At 44.0% G+C, this 21,046-nt stretch overlaps 1 protein-coding gene across 1 annotated transcript; it reads right to left on the bottom strand.

Annotated features, from left to right (window-relative positions):
• Positions 1 to 619: 619 nt before the first annotated feature.
• On the bottom strand, positions 620 to 20,869 carry LOC135083042 (ubiquitin carboxyl-terminal hydrolase 20). The gene is made up of 21 exons (XM_063977806.1): positions 20,826 to 20,869; positions 20,502 to 20,642; positions 19,974 to 20,217; positions 19,316 to 19,593; positions 18,142 to 18,229; positions 17,254 to 17,346; positions 16,516 to 16,618; positions 15,596 to 15,683; positions 14,807 to 14,907; positions 14,041 to 14,173; positions 13,383 to 13,509; positions 11,771 to 11,896; positions 10,186 to 10,301; positions 9,237 to 9,415; positions 8,275 to 8,461; positions 7,653 to 7,730; positions 6,898 to 7,011; positions 6,228 to 6,371; positions 4,780 to 4,906; positions 4,030 to 4,158; positions 620 to 1,617 (listed from the first exon to the last, which is right to left on the bottom strand). Exons 1-21 carry the CDS (start codon positions 20,867 to 20,869, stop codon positions 997 to 999), a joined length of 3,261 nt encoding a protein of 1,086 aa, XP_063833876.1. The 3' UTR covers positions 620 to 996.
• Positions 20,870 to 21,046: the final 177 nt, after the last annotated feature.

Below are 21,046 nucleotides of genomic sequence, written 5' to 3'. Positions count from 1 at the left end.
TGGCACAAGAGTTTTGACCTGTTGAACCTATACGATTACTACGTTTATAAATACTTGGGGTAGGTAGAGTGAGTATTGGTGTGATAGTAAAAAAAATATGCAGTCAATATCGGTGAAATATATTTTTTATTGCTGATCAATCCATTAACAAGTAACACATAGACTTAGAACCAGAAATAACAAAATAAATAACCTAATCCACATGGTAAAACAGAAAACGAAAAAAATGCAGTCAGAAACATAGTCATCCTATACATGAATTTACTATACACAGACAAGTGACGGTAAACTTTATCGTAATTTTACAAGATATACATCAATATTGTAAATATACAGTTTGGTGATTATTCAGGATAACATCGTTATTCAAGTATCTAATTTATCTAGACTTGAATTTGAACTAAATTAAAATTGTACTAAAAATACTAACACCCTCCCGGAGTGGGCCTGCAGGCCGCAGGTTATAGTATAATATGGTTTTAGAAAAATATCCATTCGTAATAAGAGGAGTCCAGTTAGGCTCAACCATAAATGCACTAAACAACAGTCACAGAGGAATGTTCAGTTCACGCTAGTGTTGAAAACCATCGATAGTATCTCCATCGAGTAGCACAGTGACGTTTCGATATCGTTGAGAAACAAAAAAAGAGCGATAGACCGATAGCAGTATCGAAAATTTAATCGCATTTCTTATCGATATATTTATAATGGCTTTGGCAAACTCATTGAATATCGACGCACACATCACAACACTATCGACTTGACTAAAGCTTTGGATACACTATGGACAAGAGAATCCGAGTGTCAAACAATGTCCCGCGGTGTTTGAAAATGTTTCATCGCGTAAACGCGTGTAATATTGCACGGCAACACATCGGGACATTTTTCGGTCGTTTTGTCCGCTAGTGTATCCTCGGCTTTCACAGCGGCACTTTAGACGTGGTGAGAAGCGACTTTCTGCCTCAGCCTGTGCACAAACTGGAAGGCAAGAAAGAATCATTTCACTGTCCGACTTTTCATTCTTCTCACTTTGCCGCGTTTAGGTTTCGCTTTCAGCGATATGCTGTCCAAATTAGGTAGATCGGCGTCGGTAACTTTGTCCGTAACTTTCACCGGGTTGTCGTTTGCGTCGTGATCCGAACTGTCGACGCCGTTTTCCATTCTGACTACGTTAACGTAGCTTTGCGGAGGGCTGACGTCCATTTCTTCGTCAGAATCTTGATAATTACCGTTCGGTTCATGGCGTTTGTATTGAAAATGTCTGTAGTTGATATCTTCGTCGGAATCGGCCGTCGCTTTGGCCTTGTATCTTCGGTTGATGTTTTGAAGAGATTGATTTTTCTGCAGTTCGGTGTGTATCGTGTCTCGGATGTTCATTTCCGAGGTGGATTTGGTGCAATATTCTTCCTTGTCGGATTCGGAGTATTTCCGCGACAGCCGGCGGTCGAAGGGTTTGTGGGCGTCGAGGGTGGCGGCTGGCACGGCGGGGGTGGGGCACTTGAGACGCACCTCGGGCCCGCCGCCGTAGATGTCGGTGAAGAACCTCCAAAGCTCTTCGCTGAGTTGCGCGTGGTCGGAGCCCTGTTTTAGGAGGTACGTTGTGTTGCCGTCGTTCTCCTGGAAAGAGTATTTGAAACATAAAAATATACTTATCAACAAAATATGATATCGAAACAATTTATTGTAATTTTTACAAAATCGTCACAAGTAACATAAGATATCATATAAAGGAATAGAAAAGAAAGCAAACGATACGTAAAAGAGCCATATGGAAGCCATTTTAACTATGGCGCCGACATGTCGTTATTGTCGTTCAACTACATTTTAGAATTTAGGTTTGTTGATAATTCTTATAGTCTATCCAATATAGCTTGATTAGAATGACAGCTGCCATCAAAAGTAACGACATAACTTTGTAGTAGCGATCAATGAGAGCTAAAAATTGGCGGACAAGAAATAATTCACGTCTGACCTACAAACAATATTTTCGACGACAGTGCTTCCAATAAAAATGTTAATTTCGTGTAAATGCAGCGTTAAATTACATCAATAAGTAGTAATTCGAAATTATTAAAATCAAGCTAGAGTATTAACGACGTCTCTACAAGGTTATCTCGAGTTACAAAAATGTTAGTGTTGGGACATTTCGACAAATGTCATATTAAATTAAAACTAATTTTTTAACATATTTAAGTCAAGTTATACGTTTTTCTAAATGTTCACTATTAAAAACCAAAAAACATTTCATTCTTAAATAATCAAACATTGGAAATCAATCACCGGTAATTTTTTGGGTATTCATAGCACCGTTGCTCTAGAAGAGATGCCCACCGCCCTCTAGCGAGAGGAAAAAACCACTGAAGAACACTGATGATAATGACTACGACTTAGGTTGTACACCCTTGACATGAATTTTAAATTTTACTGTCTTTAAATTTAAATCATAATTGTCATTTTTATGAATAAAGATATGAAGAAAAATTGGGTGCATTTTTTTTTATCATTTTTTCGAAAACTTATCGATACATCTATGTGAACCGTACGAAACATACCCAGCACTAGTCACATTCGTTTGACAGCCGTCATTCTAATCAAGCTATATTGGATAGACTATAGAATCTGCTCATTACACTAATTTATCTTATGTTATCTGAAAATAATCCAGATAGGTTGCAGCAGGTGGCAACAAGAGTGTGGATCTTACCACCACCACCACCACAATTCTTGTTTCAAACCAACCTGTTTGGTAACGATGCCCGTGTTATCAACCGGCGGCGGCGGCTGCTGCGGCTTACGACAGAGACCTGATTATAAGTCTTAAGTCTATAGTAATAAGTACCTGTTTGGTGTCTATTCTCGTGTTATCGACCGGCGGCGGCGGCTGCTGCGTCTTGTTCCTGACAAAGGCCTGCCATTGTCGGAACCAATGCATGCTGATCGCGTATATCCAGCTAACTGATTCTAAGTCTTAAGTCTATAGCAATAAGTACTTGTTTGGTGACTATACCCGTGTTATCGACCGGCGACGAAGGCCTGCTACTGCCGGAGCCAGTGCATACGATTTTAAGTCTAGAGTCTATAGCAATAAGTACCTGTTTGGTAACTATCCCCGTGTTATCAACCGGCGACGAAGGCCTGCCATTGCCGGAACCAGTGCATTCTATTCTAAGTCTTAAGTCTATAGCAATAAGTACCTGTTTGGTAACTATCCCCGTGTTATCAACCGGCGACGAAGGCCTGCCATTGCCGGAACCAGTGCATTCTATTCTAAGTCTTAAGTCTATAGCAATAAGTACCTGTTTGGTAACTATCCCCGTGTTATCGACCGGCGACGAAGGCCTGCCTGCCGGAACCAGTGCATTCTACTTTAAGTCTTAAGTCTATAGCAATAAGTACCTGTTTGGTGACTATCCCCGTGTTATCGACAGGCGACGAAGGCCTGCTACTGCCGGAACCAGTGCATTCTATTTTAAGTCTTAAGTCTATAGTAATAAGTACCTGTTTGGTGTCTATTCCCGTGTTATCAACCGGCAACGAAGGCCTGCCACTGCCTTAGCCAGTGCATACGATTTTAAGTCTAGAGTCTATAGCAATAAGCACCTGTTTGGTGACTATCCCCGTGTTATCGACCGGCGACGAAGGCCTGCCACTGCCTTAGCCAGTGCATACGATTTTAAGTCTAGAGTCTATAGCAATAAGCACCTGTTTGGTAACTATCCCCGTGTTATCGACCGGCGACGAAGGCCTGCCACTGCCGGAACCAGTGCATTCTATTTTAAGTCTTGAGTCTACAGCAATAAGTACCTGTTTGGTAACTATCCCCGTGTTATCGACCGGCGACGAAGGCCTGCCACTGCCTTAGCCAGTGCATACGATTTTAAGTCTAGAGTCTATAGCAATAAGTACCTGTTTGGTGACTATCCCCGTGTTATCGACCGGCGACGAAGGCCTGCCTGCCGGAACCAGTGCATGCTGATCGCGTATATCCCGCTAACTAATTGTAAGTCTTAAGTCTATAGCAATAAGCACCTGTTTGGTAACTATCCCCGTGTTATCGACCGGCGGCGGCGGTTGCTGCGTCTTGTTCCTGACAAAGGCCTGCCATTGCCGGAACCAGTGCATGCTGATCGCGTATATCGCGCGAGGACGCTCTTGCTCCTGAAATGTCAACATTTATTTGGTTGGTTAAGTTGGCAAAATTACTTGCCTTTTGAGTATGGCATTCAACTATACAATACTTTTGTTTATGAACCGTCTTCTGTGGTCTACCCAAGTAAGACCAGGTCACGAGGTCCCCAGCCAGGTTCAGTACCTTTTTGGTTGTTTTAAGTTACGCTAACACCATTAACATGGTTTATCTAAAGCAGGAGAGTTCCTTATTTGAGACGCGCCCTTTCTGCCATAAAAAAGAATCCGCGCCCCCTCCTCCAGTCCATATTACTTATTTATTGATCGTATCGAGTAGTCTGGAATGCATTCTCTCAGCGGTCGCAGGTTTTTTAACACTTAATTACACAGATGGGGCGGGGCCTCTTTTAAAGGTATTTGGTTGGATCTCAGGTCACTTAGGGAACCCCTGGTCAAATATTTTTATTGTCACCCTAACCACAAAATCTACGGCATTTTTTGTTTCGGTTCTATGAATATAAAATGTGTAATTGAATTATTGAGAAACAGGAAGAGAAATAAATAATCGTGTTTCTTTACTTGTCGCTGGCGACATTTACAGCCCGCACGCAGCCATAATAACAAAATAATTTAAAACAAACTCCTTCTCACCTGGAATATAGCGTGCAGGTCGCAGAAAGCCGCTAGTTCGCGCGCCCGCCTCGCGCGAAGACGCTGCGCGGCCCGTGCGCATACGCCGCACTCGTGTGCGTGAGACAATGCCGGCCCGCCGCCAAAGCTGCAGTAATTAAGAATATGAAAAACTTTATTCGACACAAAAAGAAAAAATAAAAAAACAGAACAAAGGACTTAAAACTATACACACGCATATTTTTGTGCCAAAAAGGCGCCACCAAAGGCCAATTTAGACGTTAGAGTTGTAATATTAAGGTATCTTATCGGTGCGATAATGGGCGTAATATCACAGAATAATTTTTTTAAATACCTTCGCGTAGTTTTACTTCGCGAAGGTATTTAAAAAAATGTATGCTCAATGTCATTAACAACATGGCGTAATTTAGCCTGTCTCAAGAGTCAAGCACCATTTTGTTGACAAACGTCAGTGATCGGCACTGCGCCGAAGCTATAGGGCTGACTTCGGTAAAATGATGTGACGTGAGGTGCCAAACTGCGGAAAATGGCGGAGGAAATACATGATTTAGCAAGAATTATCATGAATAATATTAACCACTTATTTAACTCTCAGTGTCTTGAGGCAACTTAAAAAAGTACATTCTGTGTTTTTATTATTATTTAGGCAGTTAAATACTGCACAGTATTTAGTACACCATTTTCTTTATTTTCTTATCGATGTCCATGGCTCGGTATAGACATACACAAATTTACTCACTGTGCGTAGAGGAATTCCCACAGCAGCTGCGGCACTACAACCGCTAAATGGTGTAAATGCTGCGCGCGGTGTAAATGCTATGGCATAGACAAACAAGCACAGTCTACTTACTGTATGTAGAGGAACTCCCAGGCCCTCTATATCAGGCGTGAACTAGCAATATTTATATACCTATACGTTGTCTCCTAGACACTGGTCCTTCGAGCCGGATAATGCCCGATATGCAAGCACATTATTCTACGCACTGGGTGTAGAGAAACTACCACATTGGCTGCGGCATAAAAGCGACTAGATGGTGCAGGAAGAGCTTTTACAAACTAGCAATTTTTACATGTTGTATAACACTGGTCCTTTGAGCCAGATAACAGTCTACTCACTGTGCGTAGAGGAACTCCCACAGCGGTTGCGGCACGACAGCCGCTAAGAGGTGTAAATGCTGCGCGCGGTCGGGCCGCACGCCGGTGTGCCAGCAGACAAAGTCACCGTTGTCTATGGTCGGCATAGACAACACAAGCAGAGAATATAGTCTACTCACTGAGCATAGAGGAACTACCATAGCCGCTATGATTTCTTTGTGTATCTCCGGACGAGGCCGTCTGGGCAATTCAGCGGATATTAAGCGCGAACTAGCAAAGTTCCTGTTGCATAAGAGTCTAGGACCCTTAACACTGGTCCTTCGAGCCGGATATTACTAAGGTAGTGTACTCACTGTGCGTAGAGGAACTCCCACAGCGGTTGCGGCACGACAGCCGCTAGATGGTGTAAATGCTGCGCTCGGTCGGGCCGCACGCCGCCGTGCCAGCAGACGAAATCGCCGTTGTCTATGGGGCCTGGTTCCGCCCATGTGTTGAATCTATGGACATAAGTAATAGTTTATAAGAGACATTTCATCATCATTTCAGTAATAGGACGTCTACTGCTGAACTTGATAGACCTCCCCAATCATTCTAAATTGGCCATTTGGAAGCTGCCTGCATCTAGCACCTTTCTGCCATCTTGAAAATGTCATCTGTTACTGTCATTCACAGCTTTCTGCATGACCCAAAGGTTGACTGGCGGAGAATGCTTTTAACTACGTAAGTCCACTTTTTGTACGATATTTGTGCAATAAAGTATTTAAATTAATAAATCTGTCCGCCTTGTCACACGCACGGCAACGGCAAGCGTTACGTGGCTTGCATTGCTTACTGCTCTATCAGTTGCGTGCTGTACCCTTTATCACTTCAACTTGCTAATCAATCGGGTTATGTCAGCGACTTCAGTTCGTCAACGAATCTCCTTATCGTTTCGATTTCATAAAGAAACACCGAGCATAGCCCGCTGTGCAACTTAGAGTTTCTATAAGGCCTATAATGAGATCTAAAAATTAATTAACTCACTTGTTGATCCACTGCTTAGAAATGTAGAATTTGATGTCGTTGGGTTCAACATTTGTGGACTCCAGGATCTCTGCTGCTTTTTGCCGCAACACTGTCATTTGTGGGTTCACTTTCCTGTGAACAAAATAATAAAATAAATTGTATGAGTATGATCTTAATGAGATGAACGTGATTTGGAGCTAAGTATTTAATCAATAAGAACTTACTTCCAATGTTCCATTTCTTATGACTATCACATCTGATGGTAAATAATGATGACAATAAGGTCTTGTCAACCACGCTTATACCACACGCATACGTATTAAGTCGCGTTTATTTTAGTATCGCGTGTCACTGACGATACTCGGGTGTCACGCGTGACTCATCTGTGGCGCCACGCTCCAGTCACTGACACACAAGTTGCGTCAAGCTTCTATAGGTGATAGAACAGCACGTAGGCTTCAGCGCTTGCTAGCTGTGCAGGCGGTAGAGGCACCACGCTCTGGTCGTCGAAGGTTTACCATCCGTTGCTGACACACCTATAGTGTCAAGCGTGACTCACAAGTGGCGTCATGCTCTCACGTGACTCACATGTGGCGTCAAGCTCACCTATAAAACAGCACGTAGGCCTCAGCACTTGCTAGCTGTGTAGGCGACAGCGGCACCACGCTTTGGTCGTCTAAGGTTTACCATCCGCTGCTAACACACCTAGTGTCAAGCGTGACTCACAAGCGGCGTCATGCTGTCACGTGACTCACATGTGGCGTCAAGCTCACCTATAAAACAGCACGTAGGCCTCAGCGCTCGCTAGCTGTGCAGGTGGCAGCGGCACCACGCTCTGGTCGTCGAAGGTTTACCATCTGCTGCTTACACACCTGTAGTGCCACATGACTGATATGTGGCGTCAAGCTCACCTATAAAACAGCACGTAGGCTTCAGCGCTTGCTAGCTGTGCAGGCGGCAGCGGCACCACGCTTTGGTCGTCTAAGGTTTACCATCTGCTGCTAACACACCTATAGTGTCAAGCGTGACTCACAAGTGGCGTCAAGCTCACCTATAAAACAGCACGTAGGCCTCAGCACTCGCTAGCTGTGCAGGTGGCAGCGGCACTACAATCTGGTCGTCGAAGGTTTACCATCCGCTGCTAACACACCTATAGTGTCAAGCGTGACTCACAAGCGGCGTCATGCTCTCACGTGACTCACATGTAGCGTCAAGCTCACCAATAGAACAGCACGTAGGCCTCAGCACTCGCTAGCTGTGCAGGTGGCAGCGGCACCAAGATCTGGTCGTCAAAGGTGTACCAGCCGCATCCGTTGCTGACACACCTATAGTGCCACGCGTGACTCACAAGCGGCGTCATGCTCTCACGTGACTCACATGTAGCGTCAAGCTCACCTATAAAACAGCACGTAGGCTTCAGCGCTTGCTAGCTGTGCAGGTGGCAGCGGCACCACGCTCTGGTCGTCAAATGTGTACCAGCCTCGCCCGTTGCGTGCGACGCACGTATAGTGTCCACCGCCCGCGGTGCCCGCGTGGCAGATCACCGCGCATAGCTCGTAGCGGGTTATTTTTGACGTGCAATCTGGAATGAGATTATATTATTTATACATATTTATTTTAATACATATTATACTGACATATGACGTAGGTTTCACATATAGAAACATCAAAATTGCCCTACGTGATCAAATAAGACATAAGGAGACCCGTAGACGAGCCAAAATAGTCCACATATCCTACAGATTGATAGCCGTTTGGACAAAAATTAAAAAATTCTCAAGTGACGACTACGGAAACCTTACTGGAAAACGAAGTGTAGGCAGGCTCGCCTCCCACTCCGTAGACCGGCGATTTAGTAAGGGTCGCGAGAAGCACTTGGATGCGGGCAGCGCAGGTCGACCGGTTGTTGCGGAAATCTATGGTCCCCCATGGTCTACTGGCTTTTGTCCAGCAGTGAACGACATTCGGTTGAAAAGAACAATATGCCGTTATATATTATTTGAACATAGTATATTATATACCCTTGTGCGTGTAGGGCGCCATGTCCAGTCCCCGTAGAGGGAAAGACACGCGCGCGGCCACCTTAGCGCTGAACATGAGTTCGTGGCGGAATCGTTTCAGATGTTGCGCCCGTTGCAGGCAGCTCTGTTACGGTCCCTAGGGGACCCGTACGGACCCGTAGCACCCCGTACATTCCCTAGGGGCCCCGTACGGGTCCTTGCGCCCCGTACTCACCGTTGTGCTTTGTTGTGTAGCTCGTGGCGGAAGCGCTTTAGATGTGGCACTTGTATGCGTCCCGTAGTGGCCCCGTACGGGCCAGTTACACCCCGTACGGGCCCATAGCGTTCCGTACTTACCCTTGTGCGTGTAGGGCGCCATGTCCAGTCCCCGTAGCGGGAAAGACACGCGCGCGGCCACCTTAGCACTGAACATGAGTTCGTGGCGGAATCGTTTCAGGTGCACACACAGAACTTCTGGCAGGCGCACCACGCCAGACATCTTGACGCCGTTGCGCAGCTTGTTGCAGCGGGAACAACTGGAAACATTTGTGATTGAAGAAACACTTTTTTGATACAGTATTCATTAGTTAGGTGCAACAGTTCAGGACAACAATAACGTAAGGTAATTGAATGTTACCACCTGTTGAATACAATGCCAACAGGCCTTTTGTTCAGATTAGATTGGTAGGTGTTTTGAGATTGGTACGTCGCGGGCGACATAATAATTTGCAATTGGATTGCTCGTGATTTTTCATTCAATACTAGAAACTTGACACACTTGTTATGCCGCGCTCACCTTTAGAAAACAAATACACTTATAACCATAGACGTCCGAAGATGAATCTAAGCGTGGCCATCCGACACAAAGCTTAATTGCGTCGAGTGTCACAGGCCAAAATAAATAGTTTCCATGACATGATATAACATAAACAGCGTTTACTTTTGTTGAACGGAATAAAAACAAATATCTTGGCCGTTTGGTGTAGTGGTTCGAAATGGACTACTATTCCGGAGGTAGCGGGTTCGATTCCCGCACAGTACAAACATTAATGTGTGCATGAATATATTTGTTTGTATTGGACTGGGTGTTTTCTATCTATAATAAGTATGTATTTACAAAAAAAAAGTATTTAAGTATGTTTATATCCGTTGTCTAGTACCCATAGTACTTACAAGCTTTGCTTAGTTTGGGACTAGAAGCGCAGTGTAAAATGTCCAGGGATATTTATATTTATGTTACAAAAATTAATTAGAAACCTAAAAAACAGCATGATGGAACAAACAAAAAAGGTTAAACATATATTACCTGTACATATTGTCTCCTTTGAGCTCATCCGCGCTAAAGAAGGCGGCGAGGCAGTCCTGCAGCGACACCACCGGCCCGTAGAACCACGACCGCAGCCAGCTCAGCAGCCACCACACCTGCACAAAATATAACGTCAACCTGCCTGGATGAACGTAATAATCAGTACGTATTATTCATTTTAAGATTCGACGGCGTCACTTTTTCCTATAAGGTATAAAAGATAAGATTAGAAACGACCTTCTTGTGTACAGTTGGTAAAAAAAACATCATGAAACCAACACTTTGTATTGATCTTCAATCATAAGGATAGGGATATCCACCAATGACTGCGCTCTACTACACATGCACACCACGGTTTTTAGACACAGTCTAACGTTTTTTTTTCTTCACAAATGGAAGCTCTTGCCTTATATTTCACCTGATGGAGTCATATCAGGCTAGATTTTTTCTCCACAGGACGTGGTTGGTATAAATTAAGGGTATCCGCTACAACTCGCGCGGGCGTAAACACGCGTATCTGTATTGAATAATAATATGAACAGCGCATGCGCGTGACGTGTTTCAAGACGTACGGCGAGTGGCAAGCGCACATAGTTGGGTCAGGCTGTTACTCAGTAAAAGCAGGCCTGTTCATCTCCGCGAGTTTACATCGAAAACAAAACACGCACGATGGCCCACCTACATGATACTATTCGACAAGGCCTCACACACGAGCGAACATTGACTCACGCACGCGTATCCTTGTGTATGATGGAAGAAAATAAAGAAAATGGTGTAGTAAATACTGTGCAGTATTTAACTGCCTAAATAATAATAAAAACACAGAATGTACTTTTTTAAGTTGCCTTCTCCTGCCTGAGAGGTAAATAAGTAGTTAATATTATTCATGATAATTCATGCTAAATCATGTATTTCCTCCGCCATTTTCCGCAGTTTGGCACCTCACGTCACATCATTTTACCGAAGTCAGCCCTATAGCTTCGGCGCAGTGCCGATCACTGACGTTTGTCAACAAAATGGTGCTTGACTCTTGAGACAGGCTAAATTACACCATATTGTTAATGACATTGAGCATACATTTGTTTAAATACCTTCGCGAAGTAAAACTTCTGTACGTAGTACTTATTATTATTCTGTGGTAAAAGTTACCTGGCGGAATAGAGAAACAAAAAACTGAGCGAGCGAGATGTCACTAGCAGCAACACTGTGTGATAAAAGAGATGCGTGATGTCGTCGCCGTTACGTTAAACAGAACCGTTTTTTGCAACAATTTGACAGTTCGGAGGCACTTATTAGCATGTTGAAAATTTGAACTCTGAGATATTTTCAGATTTTACGTGAGTGACAACGAGGATGTTTATGAAAAATAGTGCTTCAGAAACGTGGTGACTGGTTCAGCGATTGATCTATTGTACAAAACAGTGAAATAATCCTGACACTGACACACAAATGACATCCAGTGTCATCCAAAATCGGTTTCGTTTGACAGCTCGTGGTTGTTTATCTATTACGAAGGAATATTAACTATAATATCTAAAGTCTAAGAGTTAATCTAGTTAACATATAAAGTACAAACCGGACTCACCCACGACTCCTGCGAGCCATGAGTGGCGTGGGCCAGCAGCGGTTGCTGGCAGCGGATGACGGCCAGGTGCTCTCTTGATGGAATAGGCAGGGACAGGTCTTGGAAGGTCTCCACGCGCGTTGATACCTGTCACAAACGTTGATTCTATAGCAGGTGTGGCCAAACTTTTGACTTGTGAGGTCTACTATGCACGAAAATATTTCTTGCGGTCGACTGCAAGGTGTAGTTTTGATGATAGAAATGTTTTATTTCACATTTTTCATTTTCAATCATTCTGTTCAGTTTATTTAACTCACGCGGGCTACCAAAATAGTCTTCGCGGACGACCGGTAGACCGCGGTCGACCTCTTGGCCGTCACTGTTTTATAGAATAAAATAAAATGTAATTATTTTTCTCAACACAAGTCAAAGCTTTATTCAGTACATAGGCCGTTTCCAGGGCACTTATACACGTCGTAGCTTGCCCTACCACCACTTCAGGACAACATATAGGCTGGTACTGAGAAGTGGCGGTATCATTAAAGCTTATGCTAGACTAGATTAAAACCAAGGAAAAGTGCGCTCAATGTTCTATCGCACACCGCGATCGTTGCGATCCAATCCAATCATAATATTGAAAATAGTTCCTATAATGCGAAGTGTAACCCATGTGCATTCAGGGAACCAGTTTCACTTGAAACGACATAACAGTATGTCTATTATCTTTTTAAAAGTTGACGTTCAACGAAGAGATTATACACCTGCCATAAGGACGCTAAAGCGGCATCTTGATTCACGCGCAATGTAGGCCCGGTTTCCACAAAGAGCGGAGCGAAGATGTGATTTGAAAAATCAATCAGATTTTTCATTGTTGAGGAAATCTGATTGGTTATGCAAAACAATTCTCCGCTCCGCTCAGCCTTGGTAGAAATCGGGCCTAGTGATGTGCCGAGTCGGCTATTTTTGGTATTCGTTAATAAAAGAATCGAGTTAGGACTCGAGTCGGAAGACTCGGTCAAGTATTCGAGTACTGGCACGAGTATTCGAATACTTCAATGGATTCGAGTACTTTTTGAATCGAACTTTGCAGTTTTCTTTTGAAGACAATTTTTAATATTTCATCACAAATCATGTATGAACGATAGGGAAGTATTTAATGTAAATAATAACAGATTATTGTCATGCAAAATTCGACTGTACGCCGTATAAGTTTGCTATTAAAGTAGGACATAGTATTCGAATACCGTTAGTACTGGAAATCTGTATTCGAGTATTATGGATCCGAATACAGAATTTTACATACTCGAGTACGTGAGTACCTGCTAGGTATTCGAGTCAGTGTGCCTACCATGAGTTTACGTTAGGTGAGCTCGCTAGCGAATACGTCAAAAAATTATATGAAGATTTTATTTTTTGAAAGTAGCCGCTAGGGGCGCTGCACAATATGTCATACATTTAAATGTCATTTTTTTACGCAGTCGCTAGCGAGCACACCTAACGTAAACTCATGGTAGGCACACAGTACTCGAGTCAGTCTGACTCGGCACATCTCTAATCGGGCCTAATAACAACACCTAATACTCTATGACAAAGCCAGCATGCAAAAAGCAAGGAAGTATTTAATTTCACTCACCCTATCGCAGATGAGGCACTGCACAGAAGACAGCAGCTTCCCGTCAAACACGTCGGATATCACGCTCCTGTATCTTACGCCGCTGGAACCGCCGTCGCCGCTACCACACGCGACTGGCTGCGGTTTGCTGCGAAGCAATGTATAAACTCACTGCATATGCAACTCACGGCTTTAAAATTGATTTCATAATCAATTTTAAAGCCGTGAGTTCACTCATGTGAGATAGAGGTATAAACTCACTACAATAGTTGAAAATGAAATGTGAAATGTGAGTGAGGTACAAGTATAAGCTTAAAGGCAAATAACCAATGGCATGCGAGTGCGATAGAGGTGAAAGAGAAAGGAGGTATAAAGCCACTGCGTCTGCAGGATTAAAATGCTTTGTGAGTGAGACAGAGGTAAAATCTCACTGTTTACGCAAGTTTAAAATGGCTTATATATGAATGAGATAAACGTATAAACTCACAGCATCTGCTGTTTTAGAATGGTATGTGATGATGAGGCATGTTAGTGAGATAGAAGATAGAGGTATAAACTCACTGCGTCCTAAGTGCAGTTTTACAATCTAAGTGAGATAGAGGTAATTGATTGCGCTGTGTACCTCTTTGAATCAGCAGGTTTACAATGGTTTGCGAATAAGGTAGAGGTATAAACTCACTGCGTTCGCTCGGGCCTTGTATCGGGCGCGTCGCTGGCTCCACTCGAGCACGTCTCGTAGCGCTCCTCGGCTTCGCTTGAGCAAGAGAGCTCCGATTCTGAGCCGATATTGTCACGCTGCGTTGAATCTGGACCTGCGGTTTAGTAATAGTAAATAAATAACAACTAATTTATTTACATAATAGTGCAGTCTATTTTTTTTATAATCATCGGGTTTGAATCTCTCTGGGATAATATTTTTTTACAAATATCTACTGATACAAGTTTAAATAGGAGTTGCATTTCATAATAAACATCAAGTTAATTGTCTTTTATTTTTTCATGTACCTAAAGTATTTCTTTTTTCGTTCTTCAAGAATAGATTTCTCCTCTTCCCGACGAAATCGGTCGCGAGCCATATGACCACGACCACCTTGGGCCACTGGTAGCGATTAATCAGATTTCAGTAATTCTTTTAAAGAGCTTTAAGCTTATTTCAGTCGGCCGTTTGGTGTAGTGGTTCGAAACGGACTACTTTTCCAGAGGTTGCGGGTTCGATTCCCGCACAGTACAAACATTTGTGTGCATGAACATATTTGTTTGTATTGGACTGGGTGTTTTCTATGTATAATATATGTATGTATTTACAAAAAAAAAAAGTATTTAAGTATGTTTATATCCGTTATCTAGTGCCCATAGGTACAAGCTTTGCTTAGTTTGGGACTAGAAGCGCAGTGTAAAATGTCCAAGGATATTTTTTATTTAATTTCGAGATAATGTTATCTTACCCACTGTCCCGTTGAGCGCAGTCATCACGCTGTAGGCCAGATGCTGCGTACCAGCAAAGCTAGCGGAACGACGGTGCCGCGTTGCCTCTTGCCCCGCCACCCTAGGGAACAACAAATATTATTTAAAAACAAATTCAACGTGGAAAAGTGCAGAAAGTACTAAGCTAATCCTCATCATCATCATCATTTCAGCCACAGGACGTCCGCTGCTGAACATAGGCCTACCCAAATTATATCCATATCGCGCGGTTGGTAGCGGCTTGTGTCCAGCGCTACCTTACTACCTACTAGGAAAAATGCAAGTATTATAAGATATCGTATTTGCACTCCATGGTTACTTGTTGGCGCCACTATAGTCTGGTCCCTGAGCACGTAGAATTTTGTCCAATGACCCCAAGTTATCACTCGCGCGTAATTATATTGCTGTCGCGCTCGCACACTTACTGCGGGCGCCCGTTGCACAGTCGCGACAGCAATATAATTACGCGCGAGCGATAAGGATGGGTAACTTGGGGTCATTGGACAAAATTCTACGTGCTCAGCGACCAGACTTTAGCAAATGACAAGATCTTAGTCTACAGTGGCGCCACTCTAGTCGCGCCAAATAGTGAACGCTGAAACGGTGGCATCAACTAGGTATCCATACATACCAGTCTATGTCAGTGGTGGCGACACAGACAACGGGAATGGGTTCTTTCTTACGAAAAACAGTACTAAAGTTATCTAAATTACAGGATTGAAAACCAATTTAGTAATGAACAATTGATTAAAAAAAAACAAAAATGTTACCTCAAGTAACCATCGGCTCTCGACTCGCTGTAAGAAGATGGCGCTGGAGACTTCCGCCTCATTCGCGGGAACAGAGGCGCGTCACTCGCTGCAAAGGAAAAACATTTAGCTTTATTACACCAAGCTACAGGCGCAGTGTAGTTTGGGGCAAGGTGAGAAGGTTGGAACATTTTTTCGAACTCGTAATAGCAGCTACTTAACTAACATAGCAGGTGGTAGTCAAGGGGTTAAATACTGAATGGAGATATAAAACCTAATAACCTGTTTATGGGTACTTTATTTTATTGCGACTGGAAAATGCATTGAATAGCAAACCTGCATGCAGGACCGCGAGACTAATAATGGGGCAGGTAGTTTTCGAGCATATCCACAAAAAATCGCACTTCGCTTTGGTCATGCTTAGTGGGGCACGAAGCGAGCAAACTAATCTTACAGCTGCAGCTTTTCCCTTAGGGCACTTTTAGCAGGATGCCTTCTCGATGAAGCACAAGGGAACTCCGTGTGCACATAAATGACCTGTGTGCTTACCATGAATTGTATGACAGATTGTACTGTTGTACAGCGCCCCTAGCGGCTACTTTCAAAAACTAAAAGATTATTTTGACGCACTCGCTAGCGAGCACACCTAACGTAAACTCATGATAAGCACAATGATGATCATGATGAAGAGTCAATGTACACTTAATTCGCAATAAAGTATTTAATGAGGGCTATCGTTTTTATACTTAACAGTTGGCACCCCTGGCGATTGACAGGACGTTACTCTACAATGGCGCCATCTTGATGAGTGCAAATGCGATAGTCCTCCTACCACTTTAGCGCTCACCAGTTGGCGCCACTGTCTTCGCTACTAGCAAGTGACAGGACCTTACTCTACAGTGGCGCTAACTGGTGAGCGCTAAAACGATAGCCCTCATTACCTCCAGAAGAAGCAGCGCGTCGCCTGACGTGGATATTCCTATTTTCCTGGTGGTCGCCGTCCGCGTCCGAGCCTAGCTTGTCCTCGGCCGTGCCATCCCACACCTGGAACAATTTTCACCCTTATTGGGGCATGGTTCGCACAGAAATTTAAACCTTATTGCCATATATTAAGGTCCAGAAATAATTAAAATCGTGTGTGTAATAAAATAAAATTCTAAACGAAATCTTAAACACTGGCCATTCCATAGATTAGATAGGCCCTTGTTTTCGTTCCGTAGCTCGTCTTGAGTAGAAACTTCGTTGCCTTGAAAATACTGGCTTAAATAGTTCTCCAAAAATCGAAGCAGGGTTGAATATAAGGGCGGTTTTAGACCAGCGTTTTTAACGCGCGGTTAAGATCGTTTTTAAAAGCGTATCTTGTCGCGTATAGGCGTATCTTTTTTTGCACATGCGCAACTCGAACGAGGGTTGAAGCGCTTTTAAACTCATAAGTATAAGCACGAGAGGCACAACTACTGGTTCGAGCGAACACGTCAAGTTTTTGAAAAAACGCTAATCCCAAACTTGACCTACACTGGTTGGGTTTTTATTGGCGGTCAAGCTGTGGATCCTGGCTACACAGGATGCATCGGGAATAGTCCCGTTAGTCTGAAACCTCCCTAAAATATTCAAATTTAATTCTGTGGCGTTCCTTGACAAAGGTTTACGTCTATTAGTTGATGATGATGATAACTTACAGGCTCTTTCAGTTCCTCGTGCAGCTGGTCCATGAAGCAGCGAAGGAACTCCTGTGTGTCGTGCTGGTGGTAGCCGCGGAACATTGGGTGGACCTGAACCAATTAATTAAATAAATAAATAATAAATAAATAAATATCCTTAGACATTTTACACTGCGCTTCTAGTCCCAAACTAAGCAAAGCTTGTACTATGTGTACTAGACAACGGATATAAACATACTTAAATACTTTTTTTTGTAAATACATACTTATTATACATAGAAAACACCCAGTCCAGTACAAACAAATATGTTCATGCACACAAATGTTTGTACTGTGCGGGAATCGAACCCGCTACCTCCGGAATAGTAGTCCGTTTCGAACCACTACACCAAACGGCCAGTTACATGAGAACTTGCCTGTGAGTTTATCCAACTCTGACTCACTCACACATCACGAAATCTCAGAAACTTCAAGTGATAGGAGTGTCAAATTTTGCATAGGGACTCCTTTTAGAACGTAGGTGCTCTCACTAAGAACGGATTTTACGAAAGTCCACCCCTGAGGGGGTAAACAGGATCCACACTTACGAAGTCGCGGGCGGGCGCTAGTATACTATACAATTGTCTAAACGAAATCCACGCAGGATGCAGGCCGCTCGCTACCAACCGGGCGAAGTGGAAATCATTGGGAGAGGCCTATGTTCAGCAGTGGACGTCCTGTGGCTGAAATGATGATGATGATGAAACGAAATCCGTTAGATTTTTTCAAACATTAGAAAAAAAGGAAAAATAATTGTACAGCCATCTAAAATTATAAGATTTAATTGAAAAGTAATTATTTTCAAACTGTGATAAATCGTTTTTAGATAATGTCTGGGAATTGTTAATGGTGTCTAAAAATACTTACATTTCTAATACCATATAGTATACCGTTTGGTACAACGTAGCCTCTGGTTTTTCTACTCCACATTTCTTTTATTAACTTCTGGTAGGCTCTGGAAAAAAGAAAACAAAGTTAATCATAATGATTGCAACTGGCTAAGTAACTATGTATTTCTTAAACCGGAAAAACGCAGAAAAACGACCCTCTGTAATTTAGATGGCTGGCCAGACGGGTTGAGGAGGCCTGATGTTTGCATGTTTCTCACTTAGCCACCTCCTATGGCATCATCATAGGGGTAGATGGCCATGAAACCACTTGAGTGAGTGTTTTATGTAATGCGAAACAAATCTGAGCTGCTACGAGCAATATCAAACAAAATTATCCGGCTCGAAGGACCAACTAGTTTCGAGAAATAGACCTATTTTTTATGGTTCTATAAGAAGCACACGGCTAAAAAACAATTATATCATCATCATCATCTCAGCCATAGGACGGCCACTGCTGAACATAGGCCTCCCCCAATGCTTTCCATGCTGCCCGGTTGGTAGCGGCCTGCGTCCAGCGCCTTCCTGCTACCTTTATGATGTCGTCGGTCCACCTTGTGGGTGGTTATTTCTCACAGAGGGTAGATGGCAGATGCCAATGAAACCACTTGAGTGAGTGTTTTATGTAATGCGAAACAAATCTGAGCTGCTACGAGCAATATCAAGCAAAATTATCCGGCTCGAAGGACCAAAAAGTTTCGTGAAATATACCTATTTTTTATGGTTCTATAAGAAGATCACGGCTAAAAAACAATTATATCATCATCATCATCTCAGCCATAGGACGGCCACTGCTGAACATAGGCCTCCCCCAATGCTTTCCATGCTGCCCGGTTGGTAGCGGCCTGCGTCCAACGCCTTCCTGCTACCTTTATGATGTCGTCGGTCCACCTTGTGGGTGGTTATTTCTCACTTAGCTACCTTTTATGGCATCATCATGGAGGGTAGATGGCAGATGCCAATGAAACCACTTGAGTGAGTGTTTTATGTAATGCGAAACAAATCTGAGCTGCTACGAGCAATATCAAGCAAAATTATCCGGCTCGAAGGACCAAAAGTTTCGAAAAATATACCAATTTTTTATGGTTCTATTCTACGCACATGGCTAAAAAAATAATGAGATTGGACAAAAACATGTATTATTTTGTGCTTACCGACTTAGACCCGGTTTCTTATCCGCGGCCAGCACGGAGACGGCGGCGGCGCACTCCAGGAAGTATGACGTCAGCGGCGCGGTGTTGCTGAGCGCCTGCAGCGCTGCGTTCATGTAGCACGTGTTGCCCATGTTCTGAAGCCCCACCAGCCCTGCGGGGAGCGCTGCTTGAGTTATAGCACCACTGGTGGTGGGGATTTGAGTACAATGAGAGAGAGAGAAAAGCAACGAGGGTTTCCTTAATTGCGCTCGCCAGTTGGCGCCACTGGCGCACTGGTTCTAGACACGGGCGTACCCAGAGGGGTGACAGCCCCCTGGAAGTCCCTTTGAAGGAACTAAGTCAAACCATCTGACATAAAAAATCTACCCAGCTCCTGGCCTAGGGCTAAGCCAGAAGCTGGGTACGCCCATGGTGCTAGACTGGCGATTGCTATTGCGATAGTCAACAGCTTCTGTGCTTCCACTGTCTTATGCAGAAGCAAGTAATAGGACCTTACTCGGTAATGGCGCCAACAACTAAGGAAACCCTCATTACATTTTATTTCAACCGCGGGGAATGAGCCCTCAGCCGTGCTAGGATACGCGCCATGATAAAATCTTGTCGACTATTTTACATGACAAATGTATGGGCTTATAAAATGTCTCGATAAAAGTGTAACCGCGGCGGCGTACTCCAGGAAGTATGACGTCAGCGGCGCGGTGTTGCTGAGCGCCTGCAGCGCCGCGTTCATGTAGCACGTGTTGCCCATGTTCTGAAGCCCCACCAGCCCTGCGGGGAGCGCTGCTTGAGTTATAGCACCACTGGTGGGGGGGACTTGAGAGAGAGAGATAGAGGGGAGGGTGAGGGAGTGAGAGAGAAGCAACGAGGGTTTCCTTAGTAATTGCGCTCGCCAGGTGGCGCCACTGGCGAGTGAGGTTCTGTTACTTGCTTGTCGCTAAGACAGTCACACCAAGTGATGAGCGCTGAAGCAGCAGCACTATCGCATTTGCAATCAACAGTCTGGCACCACTGTCGAAAAAGTCTTATAACTGGTTAGTGTTGCCAACTGGTGAGCGCAATTAAGAAAGTCAACCGCTAGCCTAGCATGAGCCTCCAGCCGGGCTAGGATACGCGCAAAGATAAAATCTTATCGACGATTTAGACGACAAATGTATGGGCTTATAAAATGTCTCGATAAAAGTGTAACCGCGGTGCGCACTGCAGGAAGTATGACGTCAGCGGCGCGGTGTTGCTGAGCGCCTGCAGCGCCGCGTTCATGTAGCACGTGTTGCCCATGTTCTGCAGCCCCACCAGCCCTGCGGGGAGCGCTGCTTGAGTTATAGCACCACTGGTGATGTGAATTTGAGTACAATGAGAGAGAGAGAGAAGCAACGAGGGTTTCCTTAATTGCGCTCGCCAGTTGGCGCCACTGCAGCACTGGTTCTAGACACGGGCGTACCCATAGGGGTGACAGCCCCCTGGAAGTCCCTTTGAAGGAACTAAGTCAAACCATCTGACATAAAAAATCTACCCAGCTCCTGGCCTAGGGCTAAGCCAGAAGCTGGGTACGCCCATGGTGCTAGACTGGCGATTGCAAATGCGATAGTCCTCCAACAGCATCTGTGCTTCCACGTCTAATGCAGAAGCAAGTAATAGGACCTTACTGGGTAATGGCGCCACCAATTAAGGAAACTCTCATTACATTTTATATCAACCGCGTGCTTAGAAAGACACAGAAAGAGCCCGCAGCCG

The sequence above is a fragment of the Ostrinia nubilalis genome, chromosome 22, assembly GCF_963855985.1.
Source record: "Ostrinia nubilalis chromosome 22, ilOstNubi1.1, whole genome shotgun sequence".
Lineage (NCBI taxonomy): Eukaryota > Metazoa > Arthropoda > Insecta > Lepidoptera > Crambidae > Ostrinia > Ostrinia nubilalis.
The sequence above is the reverse complement of the archived record's forward strand: the minus strand, read 5'-3'. Positions and strand labels throughout refer to the sequence as shown.

Coding starts and splice junctions, on each gene's coding strand:
- LOC135083042 (XM_063977806.1), bottom strand. CDS start 20,869: ATGGGCGTACCCAGCTTCTGGCTTAGCCCTAGGCCAGGAGCTGG. Junction 7,731..8,274: donor GCCTACGTGCTGTTTTATAG/GTGAGCTTGACG, acceptor CAGCAGATGGTA/AACCTTCGACGACCAGAGCG. Junction 7,012..7,652: donor GCCTACGTGCTGTTTTATAG/GTGAGCTTGACG, acceptor TTTTGTTCACAG/GAAAGTGAACCCACAAATGA.